This window comes from Pleuronectes platessa, chromosome 3 (genome assembly GCF_947347685.1).
Source record: "Pleuronectes platessa chromosome 3, fPlePla1.1, whole genome shotgun sequence".
NCBI lineage: Eukaryota > Metazoa > Chordata > Actinopteri > Pleuronectiformes > Pleuronectidae > Pleuronectes > Pleuronectes platessa.
Genome location: NC_070628.1, coordinates 23,214,226 through 23,234,713, shown reverse-complemented (window position 1 = coordinate 23,234,713; position 20,488 = coordinate 23,214,226). Strand labels below are relative to the sequence as shown.

The window sequence follows — 20,488 nt, the reverse complement described above, 5'->3', positions numbered from 1 at the left end:
GCCAGTGTTCGCCTGGTGCGTGGGGGCAGTAGAGGGTGGAGGCCCAGGCCCCTTCAGCTCATTGGCTGGTAAAATAAGATGCCATGCACTGAACCTGTAAGCCCCTGTACCTGTTACATACAGTCTGTACACAAGTTGAGTAAGTGACACTATAGCTGGCAGACCCACAATGCAACAGAATGCATATTTCATACAAGGCATAACAGTCCCTCAAATTCAACCAAAGTAAACAAAACTTCTCTCACACACACACACACACACACACACACACACACACACACACACATACACACACACACACACACACACACACACACACACACACACACAGACAAAGATCTGTTCAGTTCAGATCTCTGAATTATTCTCTGAGAAATCACACTTGGAAACCAACACAAAGACTGGGGTGAAAACATAACTTCCTTGGCGGAAGTTATTCTACTGTGTATTTTTATTATGGAGATATTTTATGGTGGCCCTGAAGGGCAAATGGCGAATGAGGACACACAATTACGAAAAGCAAAAAACTCAAGAGAGATTAACTTCTATCAGGAAGTGATCTTTGTCATCAGGTGAGTTTTGCTTTTCTTGTTGTGTTGTTGTGATACCCTATTTGTCGCAGTGTTTTACTTTTTGTTGTATTTTGTGATTTGCCGTTGTAATTTTCTATTTGCTGTTGTCGTTTGTCTTTCATTGCCCCTATAATATTTATCCCTGATGTGGTGTTTTTCGAACGCAACACATTAATGAAGAAAAAGTAATAAACTAAATTGAATTGCACTCAGTAGAGCGTTTACCTCAAATCATTTCTTGTAATCAAGGTTCATGAGCCCTTCTCTGGGAAAGCAATGAAAATATCAAAATTGTCTGATCTCACAAGTTACAGTAAGTGAAAAAAATTCCCAGATTCATCTCCTGATGCACACAAAACTTGAATGAGTTCTACCCTGACCCATACAACATTCTTCCTCCAAGTTTAATGCAAAAATAGTTTTCATGATTTGGTTGCAATCAAACCAAATTCAACCAACAAGCAAGGGGGGACACGTGACATCCTGGGCAGAGGTAAGTAATAAACTAACTAAATAAAAGTCAACTAATTCCAGAGACCAAACTGTTCTGTTTTAAAACTATTTATCAGCCCAGCATTTTTAGGAGAAGAGATGAATGTAACATCTTAACAGCCAATTGAATTATAAACCAGTTTTGATTAATTATTAACATTGATAGTTACCAGGAATCTTGGTTGGCTTGTTTGGTTGGTTTTGGTATTAGTATTTCATGACTTTGAATTATTCATTGCTTTACCGGCAAACCTACACATGACACTTTCATTGCTAAAGGTGGGGCAGAGCACCAGCCAACAGGGTTATTTAAGGATAAAGGAGGTCTGTCCTAATTTGTCTTTCAGTGTAAATTAATTTGTTTTTGGTTTCGTTTATTAATCTTTTTTATTTGTGCACTAAAAAGTTAATGTAGTGTCTATTTGAGCTGAGCAACATATCAGGAAATTGTATTTTCACACAGTAGACACATATACATTACTTTGGGATATTTTCTCCCATGATTTAAGTCTTTATTATTTAAAACAGCAGTATATTCAACATTTTAATGATTTATTTTGTCACATGATATTACTTTGTTTGTATATTATGGTTTAATGTAGAGCTGATTATGCTTTGTGTGCAAAATAATAAAAGTGGAGTAGACAGTGTAATGTTCCCTTTGGAGGGTTGTATGAATCTGCACGGAACAATTAGTAGAAGTAACGACGCCCCTTGAGTGTACTTGAGTAAATGGACTTTGTTGTACTCCACCACTGATGGTGCAAATGTGTACTAATATTTCCTCTTAAATAAATAAATATTTGACCAAAAAAAATCTCAATTTAATCTCAATTTATATTTTTTATAAAATGTTTAGATACAACCAGGCTCTTCACAAACACAGACTCAACACATTCCGTTCAAGCGACAGCCAAACGCTTTTGTCACGCTGAGGCGCTGCGTGATTGGCTGTGGCAGCTGTCACTTACTTAACTGCGCTCTCTGATTGGCTGTGTCTTCTTTCCGTTATCCAGGAATGCGCCCTGCCTCCGCTTGGTTTGCTCTCGCTCTCTCTCGCTCTCTCTCTCTCTCTCTCTCTCTCCCTATCTCACTCTCTCTCTCTCTGGGTCTGAACTGTTACTGATGGTCTTCCCCTCACACTTCCATGGTAACTGTCCTGTCTGAGGCGTGAGCAGTGAGAATGGAGCTGGACGAGAAGAAGCCGGACGGTAAATACGGTAAGACGACTCCTCATGTCTCCGCGTTTTCTCCCGGCTCCTTGTTTTGAAGCAATGGAAACAATGACTGCAGTGGATGGGTGGGTGTGGACCCCATGGCTCCTGTGCAGATCGGGAGGCATCCTCATCCACCACGGGCGGCTTGTTTTTCACAGGAGGCCACACCTAGAATCTCAGAAAACGTCTATAAATCTAATCTTTAATATTTCACTTAACAGTAAACAGTGAATGGAGGCAATAGGTTTATGACAGGAAGCTGTATTTGACTAGTTTACCCCATTTTAACAGCCTGTTTTTAAAACTATAAAGCTCAGAAAAGTAGATTGTCAATTATCCTTCTGAAATAGGCGGGTTCCAAGTATTCTACATGTGCTTTGCACTGCAGAAGAACAACAAATAACACAGAGGAGGAGGATAACAGCTATTTTTTCATTTACCGTCTTTTGCTCTCGGCTCAAAACCCATTTGGTGTTTTATAATTGGACATATTTTTGTTTCCTTCACAGACACACACACCCAAACAGAGAGGCCCATGCACTTCCCATATTTGAATTGCTTGTGCTCGTATATTATGGAGGAGCCATCCTCCTTCCCAGCCAAACCCATGACTCACTGCCGATTGTTATATGTGTCATGTACACATTTCCACCATCAACACTGGTGTCAGCCTGCTGTGGAGCTTATCTCTGGGCTGGGTTGTGGTCCATATGCACTGCTTAGTCATGAAGTCTGTATCCAGTGTTATTTTAAGGCTTAATTCCCCCTGTCAGTGTCGTTACATGTAGGGCGGCCTATAGGCATTCTTAATGAAATGATAGCCCCAATCCTCACTCTGGTATTTCATTAGGAACACATCATTAATACCGTCTGACTTTGGAGTTATTCCCTCTTTCGCAATGTAAGATGCTCCCTTCAGCACACACCCACAATGTTATGTACACATCCTCGTATGTCCATCCATGGAGCTCCCACTGAGGACCATTTCCTTGCTGATTTCCTGTTACCACGTAAACAGCACTTTTTCCTTTACTCCCCCTCGCCCATTATAGCTAAAAGGTCAAAGACCACAGCCCCTTTAAACTGGAATCACCAATAGGAACACACAATAAAGATTGCAGCTCACCAGTAGTCTTAAACATGGTTTTTTTATAGCAGAGTTTGACATGTGAGCCGAGAGTTTTCCAACAACTGTTGCTCTAATTCCCTCTGCCCATGTGCATGCAGGCAGGCTGCAGCCTGCACCGTCTGGACTTTGTTCAGCCTTGCCTGCTCTTCCCACCCAGCAGACACAGTCAGAAGGCTTCCAGTCAATATTAGGCTGGAAATCACTCAGATGCATTACAACACACAATCCACACGTGCACGCACAACGACACCACTGCTAAGTGTTTCACAATGACCGCTTGTCGTCTGGATCATGGCTGTTGCTTTGGGAGAATAAGACCCACTGTTGCTGTTTCATCCAGCAGAGAATGTGATCAGAGCCAGTGGTTGTCAGTTTTTATGTATTTAGCTCATCAAACGAGACTTTAATGTCTTTCCTCTTTGTCTTTTAACACTATCTAGGCCAATGAACTCATTAGTAGCAGTCAAGGAGGAGTTTGAAGCAGCTAGCAGCCACTTGATACAGAAGTAGACCAGTAGCTTATGTAATATTTTCTGAGATTGTAGCGATTCCATATTAATTGCCTTTATCTACATTTCCAATATAGAAAGTTGGACTGTTCAGGAATAAGAGCACAGGAGACTAAACCTGCTCCATGCATGTAGAATCTGTGCACGCACACAGGCACACACACGCACACAGACATGCACACGCATAACCACAGTAGCCACTAACCCATTACGGTAGTCGGGGAAGGACTCATCTGATAACCCCTCTGGGTCCATTAGGGAATCACATCAGCCATGACATCATCACTCCCTGTAACGCACACAGTCATAAACACACACACACACACACACACACACACACACACACACACACACACACACACACACACACACACACACACACACACACACACACACACACACACACACACACACACACACACACACACACACACACACACACACACACACACACAAACACACACACACACCAAGAGTCTACAGCCAAGTCTACAAACCAAATCTGGCAATGAAATGCAAGGTCCCTGTAGGCTGCAGGTAGAGCGTGTAAACCTAGAGAGCCCAGGTTACTCAAATGTGGAAAAAGAGCAGTAAACGGGTCCTCCCTTTTAAAGATGCTCCTTAGTTCTTTATGTACTGTAGCAAAATTACGTCACTAAAGCACTAAAACATTAATTTTGCCAATTATGTTCGCAAGACTATCATTTACAGGACATTTGCTAGCCTGTCAGATCTGCTGGAATGCTTCTCAGCGCAGTCAAAGATTGTTTTGTGGCACAAAACTGGAAAAGAGTTCAAGCTGGGCATGTTGGCCCAGGTTTAATGGAACTGTGTCTCTCACGTACACAGATGGTCCCACAAATCAAAGGCTGGTGGAAAAATCACTTTCAGTGTTTGTTCCCATCGGTGTAAAGAAAGAGAAAATGTTCTGATGGCAGAGAGGGGGAGTGAGGCCAAACAGAAAACTGTTTAAAGATATGGAAATCTAAAATGTATGTCATAAGTAGCTGTTTCAAACACAGTGGGCTCTAATTATGATTTCTGTTACAGTATTTTAGATACTGGTCTTATTTTCAGCTTATCAAAGATATGTTCATATTCACACATTGAACAATTAACAACAATAAGTTGGAGTACATCCGTTAAACATTCCTGGATCTGACCCATGATCTGGATTCGCACCAAAATGTAATGGGTTCTTCCATGACCCATTCTTCCACCAAGTGTATTGGAAATCCGTCCAGTAGTTTTTGCATTATCCTGCTTACTAACAGATAATCAAACAAACAAATGTGAATGAAAACACAACCTTCTTGGGTATAGCAGAGGGGTTGCTAACCGATAACAGGACTCACAACACCACCAAATAGTGAAGGGAAGAGGGGAGGCAAGACTCTCAAAAATCTAAGGGTAAAGCTAGAGCAGGGTTCGTTTCAAGCGTGAGTACCACAATGGAGGATGGTGTTCTGACAGAGTAGTGGCGTCTGACCTGGTCCTTAAACACAGAGACAGGGAGTTGAATGAGAAGTGGAGATGTGCAGGTGAGTTGGTGGGAGGTGAAGAAACCTCATGCTATGAAACTTAGGGTTTCATAGCAGTGATTTGTAGTGTTTGTTTTTTTTGTTTTCAGTAGCCATGTCAAGATGAGTTGAGGTAAGATAAGATAAGATAAAAAAAATCCCTTATTAGTCTTCAGTGCTGTGTTGGTGGAGTGAGATATGTTTTGCATTCAGGTGAGAGTGCAACTGCAACACAGTACATCATTTTGATATGATGAATTGAGTCAAAGCCTTAAATAACATGTTAGGATGCAGCTGCCACGGGAACTAACACTCCCTGTCATCAGATGTGTAATATGTACACACTTTAGTCTTGTGTATGTGTATAAGCATTTCCAAAGTTTGGCAGCAGGATTTTCTCAGGCACCACAAGCCCCTGCCCGGTTTGAGCTCCACCCGCAATTCCCCCATCAATACCACAATTCCCCCGACAAACAACCAGCCTAGACAGGGACCAATGAGAGAGGCAGAACGCTGAGTGAGCAGAGTACTCTGAAAGAAGGAAGTGAATAGTTAGAGGTTGGAGGAAGAAAACGCTCAAACAGGAAGAAACAACAACACACACTGAGAGAGGAATCCATGAAAGTGTCCCTGAGCGAAGTAACGAGAGAATGGCTAAATACCATGGACGAGGTACTGTAACAGATTTATTCTCATTAGCTGAGGGTGAATGTGTTGTTGACATGACTCCAGCGTGACAGTAAGAGTATCAGTAACGTTAGTTAGTATTAGTAACGTTGACCAATCTGTTGCTCGATTAAAAAATACAGTGTTATGCCTTTCATCTGCGTTTGAAATGTAGGCAGAAACTGCATCCTGTGTATGTGAGTGATGGGCGAAGTGTGTGAGGCAGTCAATATGTAGGCAGCAACAACAAGTAGGTGGACTTGGCTTTAACTGTCGCATTTAAATAACCGTGTACTGCTGCTTCAGCATGGGGACGGTCGTGACGTCTGTGCAAGGCGGTTACTGTGATGTGACAGGATGTAGTCCGCCCTGTGGTTGCCTTACTGGAGGATGTTAGTTGACTAGATTATGTTGTTGCTTCACTGTGTTAAATAATTTCTATTTATTATGATTCAGAAGCCACAGAATACCACGCTCATTGTTGACTCATGCAGCTCATGGTGATCTCACCGCGGGCAGAGCCGCCTCGCTCGGTTGATGTTTCCTCCTCTGTTGCTTCTGAGGTGTTTCCATGGCTGCTAGAGATGTCGACAGGGAGCTCACCATCGCTGGGGAGCCATTTTGTCAGTTGCTAGGCATGATAGTCAGGGAGAAAAATCCTTTTGTGCAGGAGATTGTCTCGTCTTTGTCAATACGGGCACTACAAGTACGTGTTGTACTCATGTGGGTCTCAAATACCCACTCTAGTTTCTGTGTACTCTAGTGCATTACACATTACAAATATTTTCCTCCATCAAGTAGGTTGTGTTTTCTCCCGAAGGCAATTTGGTTGAGGGCATTTAAAGGAATAAACAAGATATAGCCATGCACTAACAAACATGAACTAAAACAATAAGTGAATAAGACACAATAAAAGAATTGAAATAAAAGTACAATGTCTTTGAAAATACAGAATTTCTTAAAAAATAAGATAATTAGTCCCACAACATTTACTAAAAGATATAATGAAAACATAAATCACCTAAATAGTTCATATGAGAGAGAAGCATTTTCTTGATGATATTTTTTTTTACAACATATGAAAAATTATATTTGTGATGTTTAGATCTATGAGCTTGAACAGTTTGGTACAGATTTAGATAAAAGTCTGACTGACAGAGATGCAGGATTATTTGGCCTCTGCAGAGGTTCTAGTTTGTAAGTGTCTGTGTATTGGAGTCTGTCAAACATGTACACAAACTAATCGACTTAAACTGACTGTGTCGATTTCATTAAAGCAATAAGGCAGTGCAACTAATTGAATTCATAAAACTATAATGACCAAACATCTTACACATGTCTGTCTAGTTGTAACTATAAGTAGCCTGATAATCTGAACCATCTTGCAGTCTGATGACAGTGTTGACCACTAACCACTGCACCACCGTGCCGTTCTAGTCTCTCAATAGTATATTTATCTCTAAAACATCAGTTTAAGGAAATCGAGAATAACATGTCTGTTGTTTCGTTTCATCCCAAGGTGAATCCAGGAAGTTTGATCCAAACTTCAAGGGACCAATCAACAACAGGTGAGACAATTGTTATTATGAATTCATCATGATTTATATTTCTCTCTCCAGTATGAGAAGTGAGTAACAGTATCGTGCCTCTGCTCTGCTCAGGGGCTGCACAGATGTCCTCTGCTGCATTCTCTTCATCCTGGCCCTGTTGGGCTACTTTGCTGTGGGTATCATCGGTAAGACGGAGCCTTTATTACTTTAATATGTATTATTTATCTACTGTGACACCTCAGGGAAAGGCAGAGAAACCATTCTTTTATAATTGTGTGCAGAAGTTATTTGTATACATTTACAAGACCAGTCCCTATTAAAAAGTCAAACACCACTTGACAAGGTTTATTCACCAAACTGTTTGCCTGTCTCGTACAAGGTTGTTTCCAGTTTCCTTATTTACTGTCAACTTTTAGGTACAATGTTTACTGTTATTAGAATCATAATGCCCAAGAGAAATAGAAGTGAAAATGAATACTGTATATATAGCCTAAAAGTTGTGAAACTTTCTCTAACCAATGATTGCCAATAAAATAACTGATCAATGAATCAATGCTGAAGAAAAGTGAACCAAAGCATGTTTTTATTTTGACAGGCTGACATTGAAGGTCACTGTGTTCTGCAGATTGGTGTGTGTCTGTGTGTGTGTGTGTTATAGGAATTGTTAACATATTTAAGACATGATGCTTTGCTATGAGCTTTCCGAGAAACCAAATGTTATTCCATATCCTTGGTACAGTATTTATAGTCTGTTCTATATCTGTGCTGGGGTTTGATTTAAATCAAATGTATTGGTAGCAGAAAATATTTATACCTGCCAATTTGTCCATAAGAAAGAATATATATTGTCATTTAATTCAGTGTTTTAATTCCATCTTTACTCTTCTTTGTGCAGCCTGGTCTCAGGGTGACCCCAGGAAAGTGATCTATCCCACAGACAGCAGGGGGCAGTTTTGTGGACAAGCTGGGACACCTCTGGAGTAAGTTACATGGCAACATCACTGTAATTACACCAGCTTGAGTGCAGTTTGTACACTTCACATGATATCTATTGATGTGATGTCCTAGAGTTGGGACTTAAGAGATATTTAGACCCTATTTCCGACCTGGTATGAACCTCCATCCTGAGGGATTCGATCACAAGTGGTCAGCTGGAAGTTCAGGTCTGAATGCACCCATGTGCGTCCTGAATGCATGTTGATATCCGATCACTAAGACAACATTTAGAGGTGGTCTGGGACACACAGGGCCACATTCTTTTCGCTGTGTGAACACAAATGCATCTGGGGTCAAATGAAGGACCACCGACTCAGCTGATATCCTCTGACCCGCTCCAGTTTAAATGTATTTTTACACTTCTACTCATCACCACACAATAATTTATACTTTTCTGTGCATTCAAATGACCTACGTCGTAATCATTTGCATACTGGAGACACATTCAGGACACATTTTAATGCAGATGAAAGTGTGATGGGATCTTTCTGTACAGTTGTTAATACCAGGTCTGAGCAGGTCTTTATTTCTGATGTTGGTCCACTAACAGCATTGTTTCACTGTTCTCCAATAACAGGAAGAAGCCTCTTCTGTTCTACTTCAACATACTGAAATGTGCCAGTCCTCTGACGCTGCTGGAGTTCCAGTGTCCCACCACACAGGTTAGAAACAAGCAGCGAATCCGTTATAGTCACTGCAGCTGTGGTCTGGTTTCTAACAGTAATGTTCACTGTCATGACTGTGTGTTGTTATTTGTGTCCAGTTATGTGTGGAGAGCTGTCCTGACAGGCATCTCACCTTGGTGAAAGCCAAGTTAGGCAACACAGAAGACCATGAATACTACAAACAATTCTGCAAGGAGGGAGTCAACTTTGCTAAATTGGTAAATAATTTGACTATTAACATTATACACATACAATATGAGAGAAATATAAAAGATTCCATTAAAGGCTGCTTTACATTCTGCAGAGTCCTCCTGAGATCCTTAGGGATGGCTTGTGTCCAGCCCTGTTGATGCCCAGCAAAGCCTGTGAGTGAGAATTTTCTCACCACACGTCACGCTGCTTAGTCCGCAGGTTTCTGTTGAAGTAAAGCAAATAGAACTTTGTAAACTCTGATCATCTCCTCCTCCCTCCACAGTCACGCGCCGCTGCCTTCCTGCATTGGGAACGATGAAAGGTGGGGTGGTGGTGGTGGGCAACGAAACCACTTTTGATTCCGGGGAGGGCGTCAGTATCAATGCCTCCGATGTGCTGGAGGCATCGAAGTGAGTCTTTTCAACTGTGCGGCAACGTATACAGTATATTCACACAAAATAAATGAATAGTATAACAACATCAAAGCTGTTTGATTGACACAGAGATACCATCATGTTACAGTTGAGAAACAGATATTAACACCCTGGTTGTGGGAAGGCATATGGGTACTTACTGTCTGCCTTAAGTTTGAGAAAAAACCTTGAATATTGTAGGTTATTCTCTACTAACAATTCTGTGACTCTCTCATATCTTTCATACTTAATATACGAACTATTGTCTTGACATGTACATTTAACTTGTTGAGACCTGTAGAATCCCTGTGTTCAGATTGGTAGATGAGCGGGTTGTTCCTGAACATTCTTGTCCCACATCCTACTGTACTGTGTCAGCTGAGAGACAACCAATCACGTTATCCTGATAACTCACTGCTTTGATTTGATATCGTATTTTGGTTTGTGATTAACAATACCTACGCTAGCTTCAGTAGTTTGATGATAAATGTACCTAACAATGTTTTCACTTAATCTAGCTACATTTCCACTGATATTACACACACACTCTCCATATTCATCAATTATGAATAGTATTATTTCTTATAGGTTCAGTTATAGGCCTTCTTTTGTCTGAGCACCTGTCAAAGGTTTGATTTTGGACACTGATGGTTGGTTTTATCTCCATTTCCCTTTTCTACAGGAAGTCGAATGTGGTCGTTGAAGCTCGCCAGGTGGCCATGAGGATCTTTGAAGACTACACACAGTCTTGGCACTGGATATTGCTGTAAGTCTTCTCTTTGCTGGTTACAGTAACAAAACATGTTAAATGCAACACCAAGAGTATTCGGAAAATATTACGAATAAAAAAATGATAGAATTGTTTAAAAATATTTGCTGGTTTTGGTGTCAGTAGACAGGATGAGTCTGAAGAAGAAAGACAAACAGTTAGGGCTGACATATTTTCTTAATTATGTGTAAAAAAAGCATCTCAATGAGTGTGACCGACCTTTGTATTCAAACCACTAAATATTCATGAGTTACGGTTACATTATGTTACAATTGTCTTGATTAAAGTAACATCTGATGTGTCCACCCTCTCCAGGGGTCTGGTGATAGCCATGGTCGTCAGCTTGATTTTCATCGTCCTGCTGAGATTCCTGGCTGGTATCATGGTCTGGATCATGATTGTTTTGGTTATTCTTGTCATTGGCTACGGTAAGTCTTCAGTCTGTGAAAACAATTACATTTCTATTTAAGATTCTTTGTGTTTACTGTTATAAAAATACACCTCTGAATATTTTTACAATGTTTACAGGTATTTTCCATTGTTACATGGAATTTGCCAGTCTGAATGGAGAGCCTGGGTCAGACGTCACCATCCGCGACCTGGGCCTGCAGACCGACTTCTCAGTCTATCTGCAGATCAAACAGACTTGGCTGGCCTTCAGTAAGAACAAATATGCTTTCACTTCCTAATACAACTCTGCATTAACTACTTATGAACCCTGTTAATGCTTTTTATTCCCTGTTTTGCAGTGATCATCTTGGCTATTGTGGAATTCATCATCATCCTGCTACTCATTTTCCTCCGGAAGAGAATCATGATCGCCATCGCTCTCATCAAAGAGGCGAGCAGGTCAGTGTCAGTTGGTCGATAAAAGCGGTGACACACAGGTAGAAGACACAGACAAAGATGTCAAGAGAGTTTGTGGTGATAACGGCCGACACCGGTGTCTCTCTGTTAGCAAGAAAATCCTGTGATCTCAGCAGCGCAGTTAAAAGGTCACTTTCTGCCTCTGCCTGCTGCAACCAGCTTGTGTTCGTTCATGCAGGACACAGAAGTCATACACCCCCACTGTAGTCAGCTGACAGACAGCCACAAATATAACTCAATTCCTTTCTTTGGACTCACTCCTGTATAGATGGCGCAACTGCATTGGGCTTCCCGTTTAGCTTGGCAAGCTGCGTTGGTAATCCAGGGAGCATTTTACAAGTGGAACCCTGGGAGCCAAGCCTTACGTTATTTGCATTTTGTTGCAATAAATGCTTTAATTATGATGAGAGGGTTCCCCACTGAAATAAACGTGTTGCTCAGTGTCTGCTGGATTTGTAAACAGGCATCTATTTAACACATTTAAAAAGTTGCATCTCCATGTTGTGTTTAAAGATTGTTGTGTTGACGCCAAACAACACTCTGATTTGTGTTCTTACAGTAGAGAACCTCACCTTCGCTGTGAGGGAGAGCTGAGCTTCATTTCTTGGTTAAAATAACACTTGGACTGTTGTTTTTCTTTTTCAGAGCTGTTGGGCACGTGATGTCATCGCTGTTCTACCCACTGCTGACCTTTACCCTCCTGGCCGTGGTGATCGCCTACTGGGCCGTCACTGCTGTGTATCCATTCACTTTTCAGGAGATGATATTAAGATAATCAAAATAACATTTAGTTTTATTCTCTTATTGCCTTTTATCCATGCTCCAAGTGTCAGGGTGTCTTTATAAACAGGTGCAGATCACTGAATTGTGACATTGTCAGCGATATCCCTCCCTTGTTGTCTCCTTAACAGCTCTGACAGTTTCTTATCCACCTCTAATGAGCAGGTGTACAAAGTTTTCAACAACTCTGACTGTGAGTACGCACTAGAAACCTGTGACCCCAAGGTAGGTCTATTTCTTTATGTACTCAATTGTAGGAGTGCCAGAGTTCTGCATTTGCTTGTATAATATCTCAGTTCTCAGTGTCCTGTATCTGTCTATTTCTCATGTGAGTTCAGATAGAGATAAACCTAAAATAATGAAAAAAAATCCAGGTGCCTGTTTGATTTGGAGTATTTTCATGGTAGAGGTTATGATTATTTATCAGTATGTTTAAAAAAAATGTGGAAGAGTTATTGTGTTGCTCCACCAGTGGTCTGGAAACTAAACTTAAATTGTATTTTTGTTGTGACATAGAACCTTGTGCATATCTTCCAATAACCCTGTGGTGCGCTCCTTCTCTCTTTCCCCAGACATTCAACACCTCCAACGTCTCTGCTCAGTGTCCAGATGCAGAGTGTCTGTTTGCCTTCTATGGCGGAGAGACCCTCTACCACAAGTATCTCATCCTGTTCCAGTTCTACAACATCTTCCTGTTCTTCTGGTGCGCCAACTTTGTGACGGCCCTGGGCCAGGTCACTCTGGCGGGGGCCTTTGCCTCATATTATTGGGCCTTCAAGAAGCCTGGTGATATCCCCGCCTACCCCATCTTCTCCTCACTAGGACGCGCCCTCAGGTTTGAAGATTGATATACAGTGCCTTGCATAAGTATTCACCCCCCTTGGACTTTTTCCCATTATGTACTGTTACTAACTGGAATTCAAATAGACTTAAATAAACTTTTTCCCGTTTGATCAACAAAACATGCACAGTACTTTGGAGGTGCAAAATAAATTTTATTGTGACACAAACAATAATGAGAACAAAAAAGTTGACATCTGTTGGGTGCATAAGTATTCACCCCCCTGTGTCAATACTTGGTAGAACCCCCTTTCGCTGCAATTACAGCTGCAAGTCTTTTGGGGTATGTCTCTACCAGCTTTGCACATCTAGAGATGGAAAGGTTTGTCCATTCTTCTTGGCAAAAAAGATGAAGCTCAGTCAGATTGGATGGAGACCGTCTGTGAACCGCAATCTTCAAGTCTTGCCATAGATTCTCTATTGGATTGAGGTCTGGGCTTTGACTGGGCCATTTTAAGACATTAACATTCTTTAATCCAAACCATTCCTTTGTAGCTCTGGCTGTATGTTTAGGGTCATTGTCCTGCTGGAAGATGAACCTCCGCCCCAGTCTCAAGTCTTTTGCAGACTGCATCAGATTTTCTTCAAGGATTTCCCTATATTTGGCTCCATCCATCTTTCCCTCTATTCTGACCAGTTTCCCTGTACCTGCTGAAGAGAAGCATCCCCACAGCATGATGCTACCACCACCATGTTTCACTGTTGGGATGGTGTGCTCAGGGTGATGGGCAGTGTTGGGTTTTCGCCACACATAGCGTTTTGCATTGAGGCCAAAAAGTTCAATTTTGGTCTCATCTGACCAGAGCACCTTCTTCCACATGTTTGCTGTGTCTCCCACATGGCTTCTGGCAAACTCCAAACGGGATTTTTTATGGATCCCTTTCAACAATGGCTTTCTTCTTGCCACTCTTCCATAAAGTCCAGATTTTTGGAGTAGACGACTAATAGTTGTCCTGTGGACAGATTCTCCCACCTCAGCTGTGGATCTCTGCAACTCCTCCAGAGTAACCATGGGCCTCCTGGTTGCTTCTCTGATTAATTTTCTCCTTGTCCGACTCTTCAGTTTGGGTGGACGGCCTCCTCTTGGTAGGTTTGCGGTTGTGCCATATTCTTTCCATTTTCTTATGATGGATTTTATGGTGCACAGAGAGATGTTCAAAGCTCTGGATATTTTTTTATAACCTAACCCTGCTTCATATTTCTCCACAACTTTATCCCTGACCTGTTTGGTGAGCTCCTTGGTCTTCATGATGCTGTTTGTTCAGTAATGATCTCCAACAAACTCTGAGTCCGTCACAGAACAGGTGTATTTATACTGAGATTAAATTGCAGACAGGTGGACCCTATTTACTAATTATGTGACTTGCAAATGTGACTTGTGAATGCAATTGGTCGCACCAGATCTTTGTTAGGGGTTTCACAGTAAAGGGGGTGAATACATATGCACTCAACACTTTTCAGATTTTTATTTGTAAATAATTGTGAAATCCATGTAATATTTCCCCCCACTTCCAAATGATGCACTATTTTGTGTTGGTCCATTACATAAACTCACGATGAAATAAATTTTAATCTGTGGTTATACCATGACAAAGAGTAGAAAAGTCCAAAGGGGGTGAATACTTATGCAAGGCACTGTATACGTGCATGTGCAAACTAGAGAGTGATCAGTTTTCTTTTTGTATTTTGCTTCCAAACAAACCAGCAAACAAATTGACAAGGGTGAAAAAAGAACCTCCTTGGTGGAGGTAATCATTCATGTACATTGTAATATATGTAGTCGTGCATTAACCCTGTGAATTTCAACTAAAATGAAAATAGCAAGTGCTACTAGTACTACATATGTTTAGATATTGAAGGCAGCGATCTATGTTGCTATGTGGTTTAGTAACTGTTAGTCAGGTTTTACTTCAAGGTTTCATTTAATGCCCTGCCCTGTATCACAGAGAAAGAGTGTTTGATGCCACCTCTGTCCCTGTTTCCTCCTCATGTGTAGATACCACACAGGCTCCCTGGCTTTCGGCTCTCTGATCCTGTCTGTGGTTCAGGTCATCAGGGTCTTTCTGGAGTATCTGGACCAAAAGTTGAAAGGTCAGAAGAGTTAACATCGTGCTTAGAACATGGCTGTTGACTGACTGCATATCTTTATCACTATACTATATTCAGGAGATTCAGGAGATCTTAATTGTTATTGTACAGAAATGCCTATTAAATAACACACATGACGTAAAGACATTAAAGTAAAGGATTAAATGTGAAACAGAATATATATATATAAGAATATGAAAATAGTGACAAATCTTAATTGAGGGGACATTACAAAGATGACATTTATTGCACAATAAACGCAATAAATATTGCCTAAATTCATCAGTAATTATGGTTTTATACATTTAGGTTTTTCTTGTTAAACAAGTTATTCTTCAATCGGGCTATCCAATGCATGCATGTATGAAAACATGAATAGGATTAAAGCAGGTTTATTTCATACATGGATTGTAAAATACCTGGACACACTCTTTATGATAAATTCTATATGTTACAGTGGCAAACACTGTCTATTATTGTTGGTTTAAATTGCACCTTTTTTAAACTTATACGTGACTTCTGATCTATTTATAGTAACTGAGATGCAACAGGTTATCAGAGGTGCACAGTACGACCTGATCATAGATCAGTCCAGTTATTCTGTGGTTGTTAACCCATTCCTGCTTTCTATCATAATGTCTCTCGTCCCTCAGGTGCTCAGAACAAATTTGCTAAATTCCTGTTGAGCTGCATGAAGTGCTGCTTCTGGTGTCTGGAGAAATGTATCAAGTTCCTCAACAGAAACGCCTACATCATGGTGAGTTCCAATCTCTGGATACAGCTCCAGGAAAAAGATGCTACATCTGGATAGATTAAAAAAAATATATTTTATTTCGTCAGGTCGCCATCTATGGGAAGAGTTTCTGTGCTTCAGCTCGGGATGCCTTTTTCCTTCTCATGAGAAACATCCTCAGGTGGGATTACATTACGTATACACCCGTGCACTATTGAAGCTATTCTGTGAGCTTGATTAATTTGATGCACTCTCATATCCTGCTTGTCTCATCTCAGAGTGGCTGTTCTCGACAAAGTGACTGACTTCCTGCTGTTTCTTGGGAAGCTCCTCATTGTTGGCATTGTTGGTAAGGGACTGCGTGTTTTTTTTAGACCAAAGGAATTTTTTTCTAAACAAGTGGAGAGAGATAGCTGTCTGGCTTTCTAGTTTAAATCCATCTTGATTATTATTTTCTCTCTGTGCAGGGATCTTCTCTTTCTTCTTCTTCTCTGGGAGAATCAGAGCAGTTGAGGATGCGGCTCCATCTCTGAACTACTACTGGGTGCCAATACTGGTAAAAAAAACTGTTTACTATGTATTTTTATTGCCATTTTTAGACAAACTCCACAGAATGTCTGGACAATTGGGTGTTGGCATTCTCCAGATGAATTCCGCTGTAGAGATCACATGTTTTTGTTTACAGCACATCAACACCAGTGTTACCCCTCATCACCAAAACCTTTGAATTGTTACATCTGTCACATATTACAAAACGCCATCAACACACCCACTAGCTCACTGTGAATCCTGCAGAGGATTCTCCTTCTGTTTTCCCACATGGGCTCAGATGGACATTATCTGGAGTTTTTACTGAGGGGCTGGCAGGAGGAACAGTGAGAGTCCGAATCCTCTCACTCTGACATTTGTGTTCTCTAGGAGTTCAGTGCATGTCTGAAAGATGATTTAAACATGTCTATATGTGTGTGATTTTTTTCCACCCAGACGGTGGTAGTGGGATCCTATCTCATCGCCCATGGCTTCTTCAGTGTGTACGCCATGTGTGTGGACACACTCTTCCTCTGCTTCTGTGAGTAACTCTACATTCAGTTGATAGCAAAACCTCCTGCAGATCTTCTCTACTCTTGATGATTTCAAATACTGACTCAACTGTCTCAAACTGAGCGGCTGGTTCTGCTTCTTCTTCCTGCCATGTTTCTGACTTGACTTCTCTTTGTCTCGTTTCCCCCTTTAATTTCACTTTACTTTTATTTCTACACATTTCCTTTATTCCATGTTTTCATCCACCCACCCATATTTCCATTAACCCAATCAAACACGACAAATGCATCCCCACACACTGAAAAGGTGAGGACCTGGAAAGAAACGATGGCTCGTCTGAGAGACCTTACTTCATGTCCCCCGAGCTGCACGAGATCCTCTCCAAAGTAGAGAGGCCGGAGGAAGATCACGATGGCGTTGAGCAGGCGGATGCCGCGAAGTCCGCAGATCAGGTGAAACTGGAGGAGGAGACGCCTCTTCAGCAACAGCAGGACGGAGAGATCCAACTGACACAGCAGACAGTGCTGAAGCAGGAGAAAGAAGAGGAGCAACCGCTGCAGTCCAACACTGACGCCGAGGACCCAAAAGAGGAGAAGAGCAAGGAACTGACCGTCGATCAAGCGGAGGAGGCTGAGAAGAAAGAAGTCGTGGAGATGAAGGAAGAGGCAGAAAAGCCGGAGGTAAAACAGGAAGAAAAGCCGGAGGAGGTGACCCCACCAGCTGTGGAGGCTGAGAAAGAGGTGACTGGTCGAAAGGAAGAGGAAAAGGAGGAATCTAAGGAGGGAAATCCTCCCTCTGCACCACAGGAGTAGAAGTCAGCAGTGATTTGAGAGAGGCTTGGTAAACCTCAAAAAGGATGAAAGAACTGTCTTCAACTCTGTGACATGGATCTGATAAATGTGCGGCATACAACAAGCTTAAATGTCAAACGGCCTTTCTCTGTGACGTCCGGCCGGAGGAGGTTTGTGTTGGTCGTGTGAAGCAGGGAAAAAAAGCCCAGCGCATCTCTGTAGCTTGAAAAAAAAAATAACGCTCCATTGTGTCGGTTTTAGAACAGTGTTGGTTTTATATTGTGACGATGTGTAGAACATTGTGAGTGCTGAACCTGTGCCTGATTACTGTCACTGATATCTGTCGTCTTAATCCTGTTATAATGAATGCAATACAGAGTCACACGAGTACAGTCAGAATAAACACTTCTCCACTGATGGTGAATCTCTTTCACTGTTTACAATAAAACCAGCTGACGCCAAAACCTTACAGACACATTCGATAAACTGTATGAATATTGGATCTTTTCTTTCTTATGGAACTTGTGTATATATAGAGTAGCGTTTGCCTATGGTGTATTTATTGGCTTCAGTCTCGTAGAGATCCACGCTAAGACGGGATCCCATGTATTGTGTTGCCACCTACTTGCCTTGGTATGTCTTGGACTGGCATTAAGTGCTGTGGCTGCGTTGCCGTGCCGACGCAGACGTCACACCCTCTCAGACTCTGTGGAACCCAGCGCCCCCTGGTGTACACTGACCATAACTACCTGGCTCTGTCCCTATCCTCTGTCTGTCTCTCTCTCTCTCGCTCTTTCTCTCTCTTTAAGTGCTGCATGGTGTTGACATGACCTCCTGAACGCCCTTAACTAACATCTTATGTCTCTGAATGCTTTTGTACCTTTTTCTCTTGATTGTCACCTTGTGAAAGATGTAAGTTGATTTTCCACTAAAACGAATGCTGACATTCCATATTTATTGGCTGTGAATCTTGATTAAAGGAGATTGTATTATAATCATAGTGGGTCTGTTATGAGTGTCCCGATCAGCCTGTTTGTGGCCTCAATATGACCACTACTCAACACTGATCACCACACAAGGATTAAGGCTTTCCTTAAATTGGTAAAATCTTTCATCATATCTGCACACATTCATTCATTCAGTCCCTCCTGGCTCCAGACACAGACTCTCTCTCTCTCTCTCTCAGTGACATCACACACATCTGTAGATAGAAAATTAGTTCATGAACCAAAATGACATACGTGACTATTTTCAAATAGAGCTGGGAAGTGAGCTCCGATCACAAATGGTCACAGGAGACACATTTTAATGTCAGGTGTGAACAGAGGAACTTAGCATCGTCCACGTGTGATTGGATCTCTCAGGACGTAAGTTAATACCAGGTCTGAACAGGACCTACGTGTACAACAAAATCAGACAGGACTGACTTTGTCCTAATGGCACTACAAGAATCCTGGCATCAGAAGTACAACTGTGTAAAACAGTTTCTGCGAGTCTTCTGGTGCCGTTAAAGTACCTGAGCTTTCACAAAACAAAATAAACTTTATCTTATCTTTGTAACAGAAATAATCTAAGCTTCTGAGAACTTGGAACTTTATTTCACATTATTTAAAGACCAACCCAAAACCTTAAGATTAATTTATTTTACTACTTGCAGACATAGCTGATTGTATATAGACAATGTATATAATAAGTATATATAAAGTATGGGTAATTTATAGTCTTTGCGTGCTGTCTTTGCGTGCTGTTGGGAAACGGTTCCTTATCTTCCTCTGTCCGCATGTCACAGTGGAGGACATGGAGCGCAATGATGGATCAGCAGAGAGGCCGTATTTCATGTCCCAGAACCTGCTCAGCCTCCTGAAGAAGTCCAACGAGGAGCCCAAGTCTGTAGATTAAGTCACAGCTGTGTGTGTGTGTGTGTGTGTGTGTGTGTGTGTGTGTGTGTGTGTGTGTGTGTGTGTGTGTGTGTGTGTGTGTGTGTGTGTGTGTGTGTGTGTGTGTGTCATTACGAACAATAGGAGGAAGTGCCATTTTCTGTGCTACATAACGTAGGTACAGAATTTACATGTTTTGCTTTCAAATGAGATTCATCTATTAATTCTGTACATTTCTGTTCCTTTGTTATGTTTTTACAAAGTCTTCCTTGTCTCCTTGTATCTGCTAAACAAGTGTGATTTTATCACAGAAGGAATTTGGGAGTTTGCGTTACATATGATATGTCAATTTAAATAAGTTTGCCTGAAAAAACTTTTTATTTCTGTGTGTATTCTGTTTTATATGTTTCAGTGTGCAGTTTGTTGCAGGTTCAACCTGCTGATGCCTGAGTAAAGTTATGCTTTATCAAATTAACTAAGCATATTGCACTACTCAAAGTTAACTCACCAAAGCAGAGTTGCCAAACAGCAGGTAGTTTAAAGCTTTGTACGAAGCTGTAAGAGATTACAGATGATGCAAGGTCATTTACAGTTCTTAATTTTAAAGCTTGTGTTCTATTTTGTTTATTATCTCCACTGAACATAAACATATCCATAGTTTATATGCAAATGTTAACTTTGTAAAGGTTTTGCACTGCCTCTCGTTTTGTTGTAAACTAATAAAGGTCTGTTTTGCCATGCCAGTGTTCAAAGAAAAATAGTTAATTGCTTCTAAGGTAAA

At 41.3% G+C, this 20,488-nt stretch overlaps 1 protein-coding gene across 3 annotated transcripts; it reads left to right on the top strand.

Annotated features, from left to right (window-relative positions):
- Positions 1-2,115: 2,115 nt before the first annotated feature.
- slc44a2 (solute carrier family 44 member 2) lies at positions 2,116-20,446 on the top strand. Of its 3 annotated transcripts, none has more exons than XM_053418497.1 (22): positions 2,116-2,284; positions 7,625-7,673; positions 7,767-7,840; positions 8,551-8,635; positions 9,229-9,313; positions 9,415-9,534; positions 9,621-9,681; positions 9,792-9,918; positions 10,604-10,687; positions 11,006-11,118; positions 11,219-11,350; positions 11,440-11,539; positions 12,203-12,295; positions 12,478-12,562; positions 12,910-13,172; positions 15,174-15,268; positions 15,919-16,022; positions 16,106-16,179; positions 16,277-16,347; positions 16,466-16,554; positions 16,983-17,067; positions 17,346-18,305. In XM_053418497.1, the coding sequence occupies exons 1-22, from the start codon at positions 2,248-2,250 to the stop codon at positions 17,849-17,851; spliced, it is 2,532 nt and encodes an 843-aa protein (XP_053274472.1). In that variant the 5' UTR covers positions 2,116-2,247; the 3' UTR covers positions 17,852-18,305. The 3 variants fall into 3 exon arrangements, with proteins under 3 accessions (XP_053274472.1, XP_053274470.1, XP_053274471.1); XM_053418495.1 differs by lacking the exon at positions 17,346-18,305 and adding an exon at positions 19,620-20,446 and having other exon boundaries at positions 2,122-2,284; XM_053418496.1 differs by lacking the exons at positions 2,116-2,284; positions 17,346-18,305 and adding exons at positions 5,943-6,111; positions 19,620-20,446.
- Positions 20,447-20,488: the final 42 nt, after the last annotated feature.